Source organism: Lithobates pipiens, unplaced genomic scaffold, assembly GCF_037356315.1.
Source record: "Lithobates pipiens isolate NorthernLeopardFrog02 unplaced genomic scaffold, aLitPip1_a1.2 Scaffold_1, whole genome shotgun sequence".
Lineage (NCBI taxonomy): Eukaryota > Metazoa > Chordata > Amphibia > Anura > Ranidae > Lithobates > Lithobates pipiens.
The window spans coordinates 205,682,642-205,700,748 of record NW_027507685.1 but is presented as its reverse complement, the minus strand read 5'-3'; the positions used below and the strand labels follow the sequence as shown (position 1 = coordinate 205,700,748).

General features: G+C 44.7%; 1 protein-coding gene across 3 annotated transcripts in view; it reads right to left on the bottom strand.

Moving 5' to 3' along the window:
* The window catches only part of BICRA (BRD4 interacting chromatin remodeling complex associated protein), a 128,561-nt gene that overhangs the window by 20,660 nt on the left and 89,794 nt on the right, over positions 1-18,107 (bottom strand). For 2 of the 3 annotated variants that reach the window (XR_013274427.1, XM_077480866.1), the window contains exons 5-7: positions 15,062-16,978; positions 8,903-9,205; positions 322-999 (exon numbers count right to left, since the gene is read on the bottom strand). Coding sequence is in view for 2 of the 3 variants with exons in the window: in XM_077480866.1 (XP_077336992.1) it covers positions 322-999; positions 8,903-9,205; positions 15,062-16,978 (2,898 nt within the window). In the remaining variant the exon portion in view is untranslated. The remainder of the gene's footprint in view (positions 1-321; positions 1,000-8,902; positions 9,206-15,061; positions 16,979-18,107) is intronic. The other variant, XM_077480877.1, reaches the window with a different exon arrangement.

Sequence of the window (18,107 nt, the reverse complement as noted above, 5' to 3'; positions counted from 1 at the left end):
CAATAGGAGATTATGGGGCCACACAGTATACACAAACACACACACACAGTATACAATCACACAGTATACACAGACCAAAAGGATGTCGGTAAGGGTCATTTCAGAGACGGATGTAAAAAAATAAAAATAAATTTTTACATACTGTCCCTGGTTTCACTGAGGCTGGCAACCCTGATGGGGCCCCTTAGTGGCATGGGGCTCTCGGGCAGTGCCCGAGTGGCCCAATTGTCAGTCCGCCCCTGGTTGTTAATTGTCTATGGTCTTGGCACAGACACACTTTAAATAGGACAAAAAACTTTCACACAAATCCAAAGTTCTCACCTGCTGATACCTCTCCAACAGCTGTTTCTGCTGTGGCAGGGTGTTGGACAACGTCAACGCCTGGAACTGGCTGGGGGTCATCTGAAAGGTACGGTGCTGATCCGATGTTATGTGAATGGAATGGGTGGGGCCCTGGGGTTTACTAGATGTCTGAGTCTGGAACTGCACAGGGAATGAGTGGGTCTGGGAGGATTCGGAGGTGGGTGGCGTGGCCTGAAGGGAAATTGGGATACCTGTTCGAGTTTCAGATTGGGAGGTGCTCAGCTGTACTTGAAGCTGAATATGCTGCTGAGGGGACGAGAGGGTTTGCTGCATTTCAGCGGACAATGACTGATGAGATGGGAAAGGTGTCTGTACCTGAGGCTGAGAAGGAGGACGTAGAGGGTGCTGGGAAGAACCGTGAGGCGAAGAGGAGATTTGGTTCTGGATGACAAACAGGCTCTGCATTTGAGGAGTGCAGGATCGGGAGAGGGGCTCGGAGGGAGGGCGGGGGATACTCTGAGGTTGAGATGGAGGCCGAGAATGAGGACGAGAGGGTGGCCGAGAAGGAGGACGTGACTGGTGGGGGGACTGCATCTGTGAGTGGTGGGAGGCCGAGGCCTGCAGCTGTGGGCTGGGTGGGTGAGGTAGTGTGTGGGAAGGCGAGGCTCCTGGAAGCTTCTGTTGTCCGGTGGGAATCTAGATGAGAGGATAGAACATTAGAAGACCTCTATGGACACCGATAAGTGTGCCAGAGACTGAACATACACCACCATGTGCTTCCATCCATTCACTGTGCTACTAATCCGCTTACCACTATACTGTACACACAATTTAGGATTAATAGTGCTGCTAAAAGAAGCCAAGCACTGATACAGCACAACGACAACATTTCTCACATCACAATATCATCTCCAGGGATTCATCACTTTATCAAGAATTAGATAAAAATACACAAATCCAGTACAAAGACAGAAGAGCCTCTAGAGGTAAAACAGGAGTTGCTTAAATGTGTGTTTATTGGTGTACTTTGTACCTTGAAAATAAACTGCAACAATAAAATACTGTATATATTAATGTTTTTTTTTAAAAAGAAACAAGACTTTCGTAGAAGTCTCCAGATTTAGAGGAAGCCATTCAAGGCCAATAAAATGATTAGTAACCTGTTGGTTGAATACAGGATTCACAGATGTTGTGCCAAAATCATTTTATTTAACTTGAATTGAGTTTAATATACATTTACCAAAACGAATTAGGACTTTCACCAGGTCTCTGACCTTTACTGCAGCCTCTAATTACTGCTTCCCTATGATATTCATCAGTATGGCCAGCAATGCTTTCTCTATACTGCTATAAGCAAGGTAAGCAAAGGTGTGCAAACAGTATATCACAAAAGTGAGTACACCCCTCACATTTATGTAAATATTTTATTATATCTTTTCATGTGACAACACTGAAGAAATGACACTTTGCTACAATGTAAAGCAGTGAATGTACAGCTGGTATAACAGTGTACATTTTCTGTTCCCTCAAAACAACAACACACAGCCATTAATGTCTAAACTGCTGGCAACAAAAGTGAAAATATCCAAATTGGGCCCAATTAGACATTTTTCCTCCCTGGTGTAATGGACTTGTCACTGTTTCAAGGTCTCAGGTGTGAATGAGGAGCAGGCGTGTTAAATTTGGCGTTATCGCTCTCACTCCCTCATACTGGTCACTGGAAGTTCAACATGGCACCTCATGGCAAAGAGCTATGAGGATCTGAAAAAAAGAATTGTTGCTCTACATAAAGATTGCCTAGGCCAGCGATGGCAAACCTTGGCACCCCAGATGTTTTGGAACTAAATTTCCCATGATGCTCATGCACTCTGGAGTGTAGTTGATTATCATGGGAAATCTATTTCCAAAACATCTGGGGTGCCAAGGTTCGCCATCACAGGCCTAGGCTATAAGAAGATTGGCAAGAGCCTAAAATTGAGCTGCAGCATGGTGGCCAAGACCATACAGCGGTTTAACAGGACATGTCCCACTCAGAACAGGCCTCGCCATGGTTGACCAAAGAAGTTGAGTGTACGTGCTCAGCGTCCTAGCCAGAGGTTGTCTTTGAGAAATAGATGTGTGAGTGCTGTCAGCATTGCTGCAGAGGTTGAAGGAGTTAGGGGTCAGCCTGTCAGTGCTCAGATCATATGCCACACACTTCATCAAATTGGTCTGCATGGCTCTCGTCCCAGAAGGAAGCCTCTTCTAAAGATGATGCACAAGAAAGCACGCATACAGTTTGCTGAGGACAAGCAGACATGGATTACTGGAACCATGTGATCTGTTGAGACGAAGATACACTTTTTTGGTTCAGATGGTGCCAAGTGTGTGTGGCGGCAACCAGGTGAGGAGTACAAAGACAAGTGCGTCTTTCCTACAGTCAAGCATGATGGTGGGAGTGTCATGGTCTGAGGCTGCATGAGTGCTGCTGGCACTGGGGAGCTTCAGTTTGAGGAAACCATGTATGCCAACGTGTACTGTAACATACTGAAGCCAACCCTCCCTTTGGAAACTGGGCCACAGGGCAGTATACCAACATAATGACCCCAAATACACCTTCAAGATAACCACTGCCTTGCTAAAGAAGCTGAGGGTAAAGGTGATGGACTGGCCAAGCATGTCTCCAGACCTAAACCCTATTGAGCATCTGTGGGGCATCATCAAATGGAAGGTGGAGGAGCGCAAGGTCTCTAACATCCACCAGCTCCTTGATGTCATCATGGAGGAGTGGAAGAGGACTCCAGTGGCAACCTGTGAAGCTCTGGTGAACTCCATGCCCAAGAGGGTTAAGGCAGTGCTAGAAAATAATGGTGGCCACACAAAATATTGACACTTTGGGTCCAATTTGGACAATTTCACTTAGGGGTGTACTCACTTTTGTTGCCAGCGGTTTAGACATTAATGGCCGTTTGTCGATTTTGAGGGGACAGCAAATCTACACTGTTATACAAGCTGTACACTCACTACTTTACATTGTAGCAAAGTGTCATTTCTTCAGTGTGGTCACATGAAAAGATATAATAAAATATTTACACAAATGTGAAGGGTGTACTCACTGTATTTACGAAGTAATGAGTGATATGCATACTTAAAGTCAAGCTCCACACAGATGGGGAAGCTCCACTTTACAGCCTCCTTCCCCCCTGCTTTTTTTTGGGGGGGGGGGGGGGGTCTTTGTAGGAGAGAATGGGTACCTGGGTTTTGACAGGTACCCTGCTCCCTCTAGGTGATCCGAGACAAAGTCCTCCCCACAGTTTTCTAAGACACGTCACAGGTCCCAGAAGACTGTGGGACCATTTACAAACCACAGTGTGGCTCATGCATGAGCAGTGGGCACCCGGCTGCAGAGCCGCAAGCTGTCACAGCCAGGTGCCTACAGTTGAGATGCTGGCGCCAGGGAAAGAAGACCGATGGAAATTATGGCTCGGATTATCCTGGAACAGGTGAGTGTTTATTAAAAGTCAACAGCTACAGTTTTTGTAGTTGCAGATTTTTAATAAACACAAATATAACTTCTTTAAGCTGGCAATACCCCATTTGAATTTGTGCAGAAAATTGTTGGATGAAAAGCATGTGCATTCAATCAGACGCAGATGCTGTTCAGTTATAATACAATAGCCCAGCATGGAAGATTCATCAATTTGTGCTGTAAATGTAATCATTTATGACCAATTTTAGACTGCTACACATATGTGCACACGTAGACTGCATGGCATGTATTTGGAATACTAGAGGACCACAGGAAGGCCTGCTACACTATAAGACGGGTCTCCAAACAAAGGGCCACTATAGGGACACGCATAACATTGTAAAGCAAGACAAAAATGTCCTCAAAGGGTTCACAACAGTTCAAGTTCAACTTCAGGCAACTAAAAAAATGTTACCCCTTGCAGTGGGGCTGTGCCAGCACTATAAGGGTTGATGCTCATTTCGCTATAAGGTGTAAAAAAAAAAAAAAAAAAAAAAAAATCTTGCCCAATCCTCCACTACTCCCTGTAGTTAAACCAGTTCCTGCAGCTTCTTCTCCCCCAAGCGCCAGCAGTCTAGGGTCCTGATAATTTCAAGATCAAAGCTGGGTCAATAGCCCTGCACTGGACGTGATGATGCTGAGGGACTGTCCAACACCAGAGTATGGAGGAACACCTCCATGCTCATGCCAGGGGAGAGGAGGATCGGGTGAGTAAAACCATTTCTCCTCTAGACCAATCAAGCCATCAACCCTTTCAGTGCAGGGTCAGCCTCACTGCATAGAATACTTTAGTTGCCTTGAGTTGGCTTTAAAATCTGGCAGAGGTTCCAACCCATCCCTACTTTGCTAATAATAATAATAATAAAAAAAAAAAGTTTTGGCTGCAGTTAGGCTTTAAAGCAAACCTATACTAATCCTCCTGCAAGTAAACCTCATCTGGTATGTAACAGCAGACATCTTTAGATAGAATGCATAGGAAGCAATCTTTTATGGAAATGTTAAATTCAGCACTGGGAGTCTGTGTCTTACGCTGCTCTCCCCTCAAGCATTGCTATTGGTCACTTAGATCGCCTATAACACCACCCAATAGCAGTACACAGGAGGAGCAGGCCAAACCACTGACATCTTATGCAAAGTCAGTATTTGCATAATAGAGTATCTCTTGTTTCAGTGCTCCTCGGTTGCCTAAGATGGTAAATCTACATGTACTAACCAAGAGGTGCTTGCCTTGACATGACAAATGCTTTTTATTAACGTCTGGATCAGTACAGGTTAACTTAACACACCTGTTCCACCACACCCATTTACCCACCAAAGATCTCATTGATGTGAGCCAAGGAGCCGAGTCTGTACATGCAGCTCACTGATCTGTCCTTTTCCTGCAGAACAAGCTTTTAAATGAGGTTTCACTTTTGTGACCTATTTCTATGGATATATGAATATGTAATTCAGATGTATTGAAAGGTAAAGCAGTACAGCTATTAGCGTGTGCACAGCCGAATCCCCCCCCCCCCCCGAAAAAAAACAACCTGCATGCTTTTTACCCCCCCCCCCCCCCCCATTGAAGGGCTTAGTCACATGGGGGCGTACTGATACATACACCTGTGCAAATGGCCGTCTTCAGCTGCCCGAGAAGCATGCCAGAGGCACGGATCGGGATGCAGACAGACTGTGTTCTGATCCATGCATTGGACTCACATGGATGTGCACTCTGGGATGTGGAGGTTCATGCAGTTGGTGGCCTGTCAATGATTTCAATAGGCTACCTGCATGCCCGTGCAAGGAACACCTGAGCATCTCGAGTGGCTGAAGCCCATTGTACAGGCATACAGATTGGTACGCCCATGTGAATGAGGCCTTAAGCTGAACAGCAGGCAGATATATAGACACAAGTTAATGCAGTCTAACCAAAAATTTAATTGAAGCACCACACCACTGCTAAGAGGTCCAGATACAACTTTATGCCAACAAAAGTCAGGAGGCCAATCCAAAAAGTACCAACACGTTCCGAGGGTTCAAAACTCAGCCCCCTTATCAGGGCTTGATTAAACGCACTGTGAATGGACATAGAAGTGAGCTGGACCTTGAACGTTTCTTTCAGTGTGATTGCAAGCACAGATCTGGTCAGCAGCTGGTTTGGCAGCTACTGATAAGCAGCTTCTAGTCCAGGGGTGGCCAACATTTTGAAGAGCAAAGGCCGTTTAGGTGATCTGATATCAGTCGTGGGCCACAATGAACTATGGGGTTATTCTGCCACCGCCAAACTGCAAATATAAACAAGCCTGTCCTGAGCCCCCTATAAGGCTGCTTTCACACTTATGCGCTTTACTTGGGTGCAGCACAGTGTATCTGTAGCTTTCCTGCGGGTTAGCTGCACTCAGCCATAGACGTCTATGAGGTGTGGTGCACTTTACGAAAGTCCACCAATCCTGTAGGATAGAATAGAAGTTTACTGCTCAGTGCAGCTAACCCCGCAAGCAAGCTGCAAGTGCACTGCAACCGCAGATCAGTGTGAAAGCGGCCTAATAACCCTTTTTTTAGAAGTGCTAATATGTCTGTTGGAAAAGTGCAGTGTATGTGATGTTTAATACGCTGACCCTTTCCTCTTCCAGCTTCTGCTGGCGTCGCTCTCCAGGCTGCCAGAATGGTCCCGGATGAAATGTACCTGGTATCACTGTGCCCGAGACAGGAGCATCAGCTTATGCGGCTCCTGCTTCCTCCCCGGCCACCTGCTTCATCTGTCGCCAGCACTCTGATGCTCTAGGGTGGGAGATCGGCAACCCATTGATCACAATCTGGGCTTGCTGACCCGCCATTCCAGAGAATGGGCATTCGCTTTCCTGATTTGAGGTTTGCAGGTCACATCAGAGGGCTCCGCAGGCTGAGAACCCCTGTTCTAGCCATTCACATCATGTTAAATCAACACCTGTAAGACTACTAAATCAATCAGTGTAGACCTGTAAAAGTGGTACTTCACTGCAGCAGAAAAAAATATCCGGTCTCCTGCCCTGACATACTGTGTTATGTAGCCAAGCTGTGCAAATATCAGGGCTGGATGAGCAGAAATTAAAATAATCTGGCAAGTAAAAATCCCATATAGGTATTTTGTTTGCTCGGAGTTGAGCCTTTAGATACCTTATCTGCACAGAAAGGGCAGTGCTGTGACCTTTGTCTGGTAGATTGTAAGCTCTCATGAGCAGAGCCCTCGTAACCCTCTTGTATTTTATTGCATTGTAGCGGCATTGTCCGCCTTTATATCGTAATATGCTGTGCAAACTGTTAGCGCTATATAAATCCTGCATAATAATAATAGTAGAAGGACATCACCAACTTGTGTGAACGAGGCCTATGTAGGTCTCTTACAAACAAATCCTGTTTTACTCTATTGGCTCTTATAAGCAACTTCAATATATTCTCTGTACAAATACCAGGAACATTTAGCTGTTTCTGCAATAATTCAAGCTTTACCCAGCAGCACAGTTAAACACAGGACACAAGAAGGGAAGCATTTCACAAGAACACACGCAGTGTGCAAGGAAGGTTAAGGATTAGGATGAAATTAATCAGAGAACAGCAGCAGCGTTTGAGGGAGAAATTAGTAACAGTACAAAATAAAGAGCAAGCGAGAGCCAGCAGAAGAGAAAGAGGGACCCCCGAATGCCCAGCCGCAGTGATGGGGGGACATTGAGCTTCCTACAGGTACCGCTGTTCTCTAACCCTGGTAGATAGTGTTTGAGAAAACTCAAAGACACTATGATGGTGGCCAAATCAAAAATTCCGCATCAAGCTGGACATCCAGCCTGAGAGCTTAAAAAAATAAAAATAATGTGACACTTCTCAGTCAATGCAAGCTTAGCTTGCCAACAAAAATATCCTATTGCAGTCTATTGGGAGAAAAGTCAGACAGAGCTGCTCTAGGATTATAGTGCATGCAGCTTGTTCATTCTGAACTGATCTTTTCTTTTTGCCAGGTATCTTGTATATTTACCTTAAAAATACTGGTCTATTGATTTTTTTTTTGCAGGAGACTCAGCGAAGAGCAGAAGCCCCCCCCCCCCTTTTTTTTTAATTCTTTTTTTTAAAGTATAATAATTGAAAAATCTTTGAATAAAGAATTATACTACTGATTTTAACCATCATAAACCTGGTTATAAAATCATGGAAGAACTATTTGTTTAGCGGAACACCAATTTTATTAAATTGAGAAATCTTACACCCACATGCTCAAGAAATTACACAAGCAGGTTTGTGAAAAAGCATAGCAGGGTTTCAATAAATTATACGGCATCAAGCTCTATAACACAATTTGTTAAATATTTTAAGTTGTTTATCTCCAGCTTAATAAATGGCCACATTTATTATTGTTCAAAGTAAAGGGAAAAAAAAAGTTACTCGGATTTAACTAAGAGGCATACGTGTGCTACCTACTGCACATGCAAACATGGAAGCCGTTAAAGCTGAACTCCAGAAAGGCTAAAAGGCTCCCTGGCAGTGGGGCTGCCCAGCTCTGCAAGGGTGAAATATTCTTTTAGGTCTTGGGGGGGGGGGCGCAAAAAGCACTTTTATTTACCCGAACCTCCGCTCCTGCTTTCATTTCTGGATTTTAAGACCGATGGTCTCTGCAGCCTCTTCTCCCCATATGCTCCGGCAGTCACAGGCTCTCTGACATCACCAAGACCAATGTAGAGCTCATAGTCACTGGATTTGAGGACGCTGAGGGACAGTCCACTGCTGGAGCATAGGGGAGCAGAGAAGAGCGCCAGCTTTCCAGGAGTAGAGGATGTAAGTAGCCTTTTGTGCCCCCCCTAGACCTAAACAAGCATTTAACCCTTTCAGTACAGGGGCAGCCCAACTGCAAGGGAGCACTGTTGACCTCCCCGGAGATGGGCTTTAAGCTATTTTTTGGATACTTTGCCTTGGGGTGGAAACATCAGACAGACCCTGGTTATTGTATTAGCTACGGCACTGCACGGGGGTTGCACAGGAATTAGAGGGGAAATCTGCCACCACACGGTTACAGGGAAGAAGACTAGAGGGAGAGCCACAGGAAAGTTTTGGGTGAAAGCAGACTGAGTTGAGGATTGTGGCTACCTGGCAGGACATAGCCTGCTGTGATTGGCTGGCAGGGAAATGAGGTAAGTGTCCTTTGGATTCCGGTGTTGTATGGTTCTGGGCCAGGTCACGGTTGGACTGGGCTGTGGAGCCGGCACTGCTGCTCACTATGACGGAGGCGGGTACGCTACTGCTGCTGGAGGTGCTGCTGCTCAAAGTGCTGCCGGAAGCGGCTATGCTGTAGATTGGCATTGTGAGGTGTGCGGCTACCGAGGTTTGAACCAGGCTGCTTTCCTGTTGAGATTTCAACGCCGCTTCGTATAATTGCTGCTGCTGTTCCTTCTGCAATGGCCAACACCGGCAATCGTCTGTTAAATACTCACTCATACAAAACTTCATATAAAGCATGATTCATGACAACTGGAGAAAAGAACATAGAACTGGACAAAGAAAATAAAAAAACAGTAGGCAGATATCTAAAACCTGATAGAAGAGAAAATGTATTCACTTTGCCCCTAGCCAACAGATGCTGTCATTTCCAGACTGAAGGTGAGAACAATCAAAACTGAAATCTGATTGGTTACTTTTGGCAACAAACAATTCTCCCATTCTTAAAGCCCAACTCTGGGCAAACTAAAAGCTTTCTCAAGCAGTAGGGCTGTGCCCACACTGCACGGGTCAACTGCTTGGTTTTGTCTAGGGGATTGGAGAAAGCTTATCCTTACCCAAACCTCCACTCTCCCTACAAGCGGTACTCCCCCATGAGCCAGCAATAGACTGTTCCTGACATCCTCCCATCCAGAGCAGGTCTATGAGCATAATGACATTAGGAACAGTCCACTGCACTAGACCACGGGGAGCAGGAGCCACAGGGACCAGTCTTATGTGGCTAGGATCGTAAGATTAGGTAAGTACATCTCCGTTCTCCAACCCTCTAGACAAAAACAAGCAGTTGACTCATGCAGTGCGGGCACAGCCTCACTGCATGGGAAAACTTTTTTTTTTGCCTGGATTTTAGCTTCAAAAGATACCCAGTCAAACTAAATAATTGCAGGTTTTTAAGATGTTTACTTGCAGTGTATTTCTGTTCCATAAATTTCTTATTCAGTTACAATGTGTATTTGAGATTTTTATAAAATTTTACAAAATCAGTTCCCTGGCACAGTCCCCTCCGCCCTTTTCTTTAAGTCCCTAAATAACATTTTACGTAGAGGATTGGGGTGGAGTGAAGGGGAATACTATAATGTGTCACTTGAGTGACAGCTCCGTCTGCTGTGGCTGCTGACATTGTATCCAAGATGGCAGCACCCAGTAGCCATCTCAAGACTTTTGGATGTCTACACAAGGGAGGGTTTGACAGTTTAACATGCTTGGAACACATTAAATTGCACATGCTGTATGATCTTATAGAATTATTTTTGCTGAATGGTCTGGTGACAAATGAAGTGACAAGTCACTTCTCCAAGTACACACAGAGAGGCCTCGGGTGCTGTGGAATGGACGAGAGGAAACCTTCAAAAGCAGAAATGACTTCAAGGGGTATACCAAGCAGGCCTGTAAGAGAATGCTTCATCTGTTGGGTTTTGAAGGCAACTGTGTAGGATAAAGCTACGAAAGCTGCCATTGCTGGCTTTATTAAATGCAGGTCACGGTGTTGTCATCCATATCCTTATTTAATTGAGAAAACATATGCAGGCAGTGATATCAAGAATTCTGGCCATTGTACTTGTTCTTGGTCAGTAACACACTAATTCAGCTTCTTTCAACCCTTTTACCCCAGAGGGACCCTTGAAATAGTTTTCAGGTCTCAGGGAACCCCCAGTAAGATTAGACCATTGGAGGTCATTGGGAAAATACCCCTTACATTGGTGGTGGTAAGTGGGAAGAATACACCCTTACAGGTTGGCCAGAATGACACCCTTGCAGTCATTTTCCTGGCTCTGCCAAGTGGTGCTGAACCTTGAACTATGCAGGCACCATCAGATGGGGTGACCAGAAGTCAAGGAACCCCTAGCCACCAATGAAGGAACCCTAGGGTTCCACAGAATCCTGTTTGAGAATGACTGCACTAATCTGTGAAACTAAGATGATAGCGACAGCCTCATTGCTTGCCTCTTTAAAGGATAGCCTCACATAAAGCAAACAACTGATAGATTGCCACACTAGCCTTTCAGTAAATTTAGTGTTGCCAAAAATCACTTTGCCAGCTATATCCTAAAAATAGCAAAAAAATAAAAATAAAAAATAAATCGAAGCTGGCTTCACTATAGAGCATTTTGTATTGGATGGTGCGCACATCTTTCCTAGATGTGTCATTTTGCATTCATGAGATTGGCCCACTAGTGTTCTCATTAGTTCTTCTCTAAGTGGAACTGAACCCTCTTTTTATTTTTATTTTTTTTACAGCCAAGGAAGCCTCCATCTTAGCCTGTGTTTGATCTGCAGGGTCCAAGGCGCTGCATGTGATCAGTTATGACGACAGCCATTTGATGACTTGACAGTTCAATTGAGGACACAAACACCTGTGACAATTTGTCAATCATGGCGTGACTAACTGTTTAGGGAACCCATTAAATCGATAGGTTTAGTTCTGCTTTAACACAACATTGGCTTTAATGACTCCGGGAAGCAGATGTGATTTTAGGAAGTGAGTGAAAACCATGTGTGAGCTCTACTATAAAAAATGGCTTAGGTAGCTAAAACACCAATGTGTGTAGCAGAGCATAGGCAAATTGATTATTTTTCCTCAGCAAAAGCAGAGTAACACTTTAAGAAGAAGTCGGCAAAGGAGGCTCCCACATTTACATTCTGGGATCACATCCACTTTTTTCTCAATGCTTTGGCTAGAGTTGGGGGTGGTTAGAACCTGTCATTTCAATTGGTATCCGTGTTCTATGGTTGGGATTTAAGGCATCATAAAGATGCTATACCGCAGTAGGTGAGGAATTCTTTTACAGGCCTGCCATGTAAAAATGGCATTTACTCAGAAAAAGCTCTTACATAAAACCACATAGTTTTTTCGTTGTATAAGAAGTTTCCCCACTAAGATCTAACTTATGACCACTAGAGGGCAGTATTCAGCATGTGCAAAGCTTCCCATTTGGCATAAAGAGAAGGCCCTTGCACTGTCACACGGAGGGAGTCGGCTTTCAAACTATATCGTTCTGAAGGTTTAAAGTGCTTATATCCAAATGCACATAGTGTGCTGTACTAACACTTAAAAGGTCATTCCACCACAAAATTTTTATTTCAGCCATTGGTGAAAAGGGACCACCCAGCTTACCAAATCTTTAGAACTCTCCTGTGCAGAGTTCCCATGCTTTTTCCTTCTACAATTTTTAGTCTACCTGCTACAGCAGGCATAGTCTGGGTTCATCACCTGCAATCTCTGTATTGTAAACTAAAAATTAAAAATGTGGCATTAATGACAGGTGAGCAGGGCTGGAAAATCCCCTGCAGAAATTCTGCAACCCTGAGAAATGCATAAACCAGGTGGCCAACTCAAACATGAATCCATCTAAAACTGAAATATATGTTTTAAATGGGCCCGCCACTTAAATTTGGAACTTAAACTGTCGATTTAGTTTTAAGTGGAGAATGCTGTTCAAAAAAAAAAAAAAGAAGAAGAAACGATGTGCCGAATCCAGCAGGAAGTCTATTTCCTGTCTTCGGCACAGTGCTAAACAGGATTTCTACAGCTGGATCTTCTTAGATGTGGTTTGGGTGTAAGAAACCATAAAATGGTCTCAGTATGATTAATTTTCTTTAAAAGGGGAACATGAATATAATGGAAGCATCTTTTACCTTAGCCTAGGGTTCCATCTAAAATCACAAAAGTATTGTTTATAACTGCTAGGATAATTATCTGATACCTTTCTGTATAGTAACTTCCCTCAATCCCAATCATCCCACAAAATTAAATCTAGTGGGTTTGTAGACGTCAGACTGATGGAGCTTCAAGCTCCAAACAGTGGAGCCAAGAGGTTTTGGCAGTGGTATGTAGATCACAAGATTGGCTAAACAGCACTGCACATTTTTGGCAGGTAAATCAATATTGTCATATCTTTACCTAGCATTCCCATTCAACTCTCTACTCAAAACTTTATATTCAATTCTGGAAAGAGGCTGCTTTCACAACCCCATTAAAACCTGCTTGCATGTGGAGCCACAACTTTTTATTGACATTTATCAAACGTAGTAAAGCAGCCAGATGGGAAATATATGATTACAGTTTCAGGATGGTAATCATATGCCAATTAGGCTGCTTAATACGGGACGCCCTTAAAAGGAGAAGTTCTACTTAAAAAAATAATAAATAATGCACTTTTTTGCAGGTTAAAAAAAGTGCATTTATGATTATTTTTTCTTGGAAGCATGTAAAGCATTGGACTCTCCATCAGCAGATCATGGGTGCAACGTCAGTCTCTAGCAGACTGTCAGTACACTGACTGTACATCCGATGTTACAGGCAGGCAGTTACTGAAGTTCTCAGGTCAATGGACTATAACAGAGCTCACCTGCGCCCTCACAATCAATTGAGAACTACAAGCTGTCAGCCGCAATGACTAACAGGACTTGTGGGAATTCATTCACAGAACTGTGACCAAATGACGCAGCCACATGGGCTGAGCCCCGCATGCTCTGCTTTCAAATTGTGACAGCAGGTGGCGGGAGAAGGTCCCCCGCCCACTGTCAAAAGGAGGCGGCAGGTCAGGTGGAGGATGCTCAACATGTTACACCCTAAATACAGGTGTAAGATTGTAGCATGTTGAGAAAGGTGAACTTATCCTTTAAAGAAGAGTTATTATAATGGTTTACTATATTTAATTCCTGATGGGGCAAAATACATATAGCACTTTGTCCCATCTTTCTAGATGCCTTAAAACGCTAGCTACAATGTCAGAAAGGGTACCCCATCCTTCCTTGGTGCATGGCCACCCAACATCACAAAGACAGCTCCTTTCTTTGTAGTGCCCGACTCTGGGTTCCAGAACTTGCCAAAGACCCACACGGAGAATGTAGATGGAGGTGAAGAGTATCAGCCTCAGCATTTTCTGCATTCCTCATGCCGGTATGTACTGTCAAATCTACTGTAAGAGTGACCAACCGCAACCAATCAGATTATTTCTTTTGTCTGTAGTTCACAAAGGGAGAGAGTCTGGTAGCAGCAACAAAGTGACTTTTTTTTTAAACATTTACTTTTTGTCGTGTATCTAATCTAAAACGGTGCCTACAATAGGCGCAAGGTACGACTCCACCTAAAACCAACATTTCAGTCTTTTCTGGCACTTTGGCTTAGGACGACTCTGGGACTCCAGTGGTGAGATATCTGACTCACAATTTCCAGCTCTGCAAAAATTAAAAAGCCAAAATTATGTTGTCATATTCTTATTCACCATAATGCAGTGCAGCTGTGAGAGGCACTCATTATGGCCTCGTAAGAGGGAACAGACAACACTGCAGGAAAATCTCACCACTATAGTTGCCAAGAGGTAAAAAACTAGCCAGAAAATCACCCCAGCATCCCCCTCCTGATAGTTCTGTTTTGGGTGGACATGGCCTTTAAAGCGATCGTAAACTCTCGTTTTTTATTATTATTATCCTACAGGTAAGCTTGTATGGTTAAAGCTTACCTGTAGGTAAAATGAATATCTCCTAAACATGCACTGTTTAGGAGACATGCTAGCGAGCAGCAGCCAGCGACATCGCTGGTGCATGCGCCCCGAAGGAACGGCATACCTGTTCCGTTCCTTCAGAGCTGTGTGCCGTGACTGGCAAGGGAGTGATGTCATTGTGGCTCGTCTATCCAGTGGACGCAGCCCACAAACCCAGAAGCAATACCGTGGTGACAGCATGCAGCTGGAGGGCTTCATTTTAAACTAAGCCTTTCATAATATGCTAGTATGAGGTGCATACTAGCACATTATGATAGTGCCTTGCATGGGGAAAAAAATGTTTTCCTCAAAAGAGTTTACTACCACTTTAATTTATAAGACCATGAAAGTCTAATGTGCAAAGTGCAGTAAACCAAACTAAAACCACATTGGTTGCCATGGTTACTGCACTTGACAAATCACACTTGATTTTTGCATTTTTAAATAAGCTTGATATTGTCTTGAAGTACTAACTGACCAATTAGGAATTGAGAGGAATTAAAGTACAAAATAAATAAATAAATAAAATAAGAGACAAACTAACCTGCTGGAGGAACATCTGCATGGACTCCGCATTAATGATATTTCCTGGCGTTGCTTGGCTAAGGATGATTTTTTCAGAGCTGGGATCAATGCTGGGGCTTGGCATCGCTTGTTGAGGAGGTGGAGGTGCTAAAGGCTGCTGTGGCGGCTGCTGCTGCTGTACATTCAACTGTAATTGGGCTTGTCCTTGTGATGACTGCTGGGTGGTTTGGACGGTCAGGATAGAGGTTTGCTCTGTGCTGGGCAGGAGGTTGGCCCCTTGTACTATTCCTGGGCTCTGTCTGCTGCCCGCTGAGGCCTGCTGGATGCTTACTGCTTGACCAATGCCATCAGATGGATTAAACATGGCCACCTGGTTAGGCAATGTCACTCCTTGGATGACTGTCTGCCCGGCTTGGTTCAGAGACGTGGTTACCGCAGGCTGACTTTGGGTGCTTAGGCTACTGGCAAGGGATACAGGCATCTGGAACAATGTGGGTTGACCCACCTGCCCCGCCTGAAGCTGTATAGGCCCCGACAAAATATGAGCTGTGCCATGAGCATTCTGAGAAGTGAGGACCTGCCCCAAGTTCAGCTGGTTTGCAAGGTTTTGAATCTGGGCAGGCAAACCCTGATTGAGAAGCTGGCCCCCTGGACCTTGGCTGGCAATTATGTGAGCTTGCCCACTGGCATGGGACGCAGCTAAGATCTGACCACTCATGTTGGCCTGCAGTGCAGAGAGCTGCTGGACGGTTGAACCTCCCGGCAATAGGAACTGGTTCTGTCCCTGTAACATAGCTTGGGCATGCTGGGCCGGGATAACTATACTGTTGCCTTGGTTTAGGAGCTGGACACTCATGGGTTTACCCAATGCCTGCTGCTGTGGGGGAGGCTGTTTGAACACATTGGCAGGAAGGCCCTGGGGAAAACTGGACAGGACCACATTTTGCCCAGGCTTACCAGCCATAAACGTCAGGTTTTGTTGGGCTTTCTGCTGCAGGGCTGCTTCTCCCTGAATGGTCAGTGTGTTGTTGGGGGCAAAAGATTTAGGGGAAATCTGAAACAGCTTCTGTTGGAGAACGCCAGCAGGTTTGGGTTGTATTGGGGTTGGAGTCCGCTGTATAATAACCGGGCTGTTCAGATTGGAAGTAACAGTTAAGGACTGCGTGCACTGGGTAGTCGACACGCTTCCAAACATGGAGCTCCCATTTAAAGTGGTGGCTACGGTGGGAATTTTGTTCTGTAAAACCAACCCTGCGTTTTGTGGCGACACCCCGCTTGATGTCAGAGTGACCTGCTGCTGCTCAGAGGTAGCCCCTGTCAGGTAGCTGCCTACTGGTAGGTTGGCTACCTGTGTTGGCTGTACTTGCTTGGCAATGATCTGCTGCGTAGGCTGATTGATGGTCATCACTTGCTGTCCAACTACTTGTATTTGCCCAATGCCCAAAGCTCCCCCCGGGCTACCATTGGGCAACCCTGGGAGGTTGGAGAGTGGCTGAATTGTAACATTACCAAGGCCAACTTGTTGGATGAACGGCTGAACGCTGATGGCCTTGTTGACCACATCTGCCCCCACTGACTGCTGAACTAGTGCTTGGTGAGTCAATACTGCCGGCTGCTGCAGTCCAATTAGGTCAGCACCTCCAGAAAATATTTGGGAAGTCCCATCTGGAGCAGATGGCCCCACAGGCTGCAGAGAAGGCAACTGAAAGGAGCCCAAGTCCAGTTCTGCCTCAGCTTCAAGAGTCTGTTCTGTGATGTTGGCCTCCTGCAGGCTCTGCTGAAGGATGTCGCATGGCTGATCAGAGTTGGCGAGGCTTGCACTAGCCGCAGATGGAGACCCAAGGATGTCATCTGGCAAAAAGTCCAAGTCTACACCACCAGTTGATTGGTTGGGTTCTGTAGTTAAATGGTTCCCAGGAGTTTCCTGAACATGAAGCTGAAAATATTAAAAAGAAAATAGAAAAATAAAACTATACAGATTTCATTGTTTTAAAACAAATTCAAAATACAGTATTCAAAGCCATAAACAAAGATAAAAAAAAGGATTTTTAACAATTGCCCACATTCCACCATCCTACAATGTTATGTGTACAGCAAGTTACAATTGTTTGCTGGTTTACACCCAATACTGAGGAGGGGAGGGCACACAATGGTCCTAACATTACATATTACTACACGTTCCTAAATAATAGGCTACCCATTGACTTTTATAGCCTTAAAAGATGTGCAATTTCAAGTCAATCTTTTGTCTATGAAAAATACTGAATTTTTAGTAAGGAAAGGATTGCAAACAGCAGGAGGACACCAGAAAAATCAATCCATGGAAATAGATTTTTTTAGTCCATCAATTGTTCTAAGAATATTCTATTTATATGTCCATTTCTCCACATTTCAGTGTATGCATAGCCAATCCTTATGTTAGGTTCTTGATAGAGTAAGGAATGTTGAAGACCCCAATTAGCGTTTTTTTTTTTTGCTGTCTGGTGAAATTTCCCTTCACCTTTTGTCTTTGAGACTCAAAAGTAAAAAAAATAAAATAAAAAAAATAATCATCCAAAATGACAAATTCCATCAAATTCATCACCAATACATTTAGAAATGCCAAAACACGTTATCTTTATCTGAAAGCATTGCATTTGATATTATATGGCACTGCCCCATAAAAAATACCGTATATACTCGAGTATAAGCCGAGATTTTCAGCCTCTTTTTTGAGGCTGAAAGTGCCCCCCTCGGCTTATACTCGAGTCATCGCCGTCTGACTGCTCGATCAGCGTATCGAGCAGACAGACGGCGGACATACTACAATTTGAAAGCCGCGCCTCCTTCTCCGCCTCCGCCTGTGATAGGCGGAACACTGAATTTCCCAGCAGCCTGTGTTCCGCCTATCACGGACATCGTCTCATCCTCGTCCGTAGTACGAGGATGAGACGATATCGGTGATAGGCGGAACACAGGCTGCTGGGAAATTCAGTGTTCCGCCTATCACAGGCGGAGGCGGAGGCGGGGCTTTTGAATTTTAGAATGGCCGCCGAGGCGATCCTGGCAAGGCACGGGACGGAGGC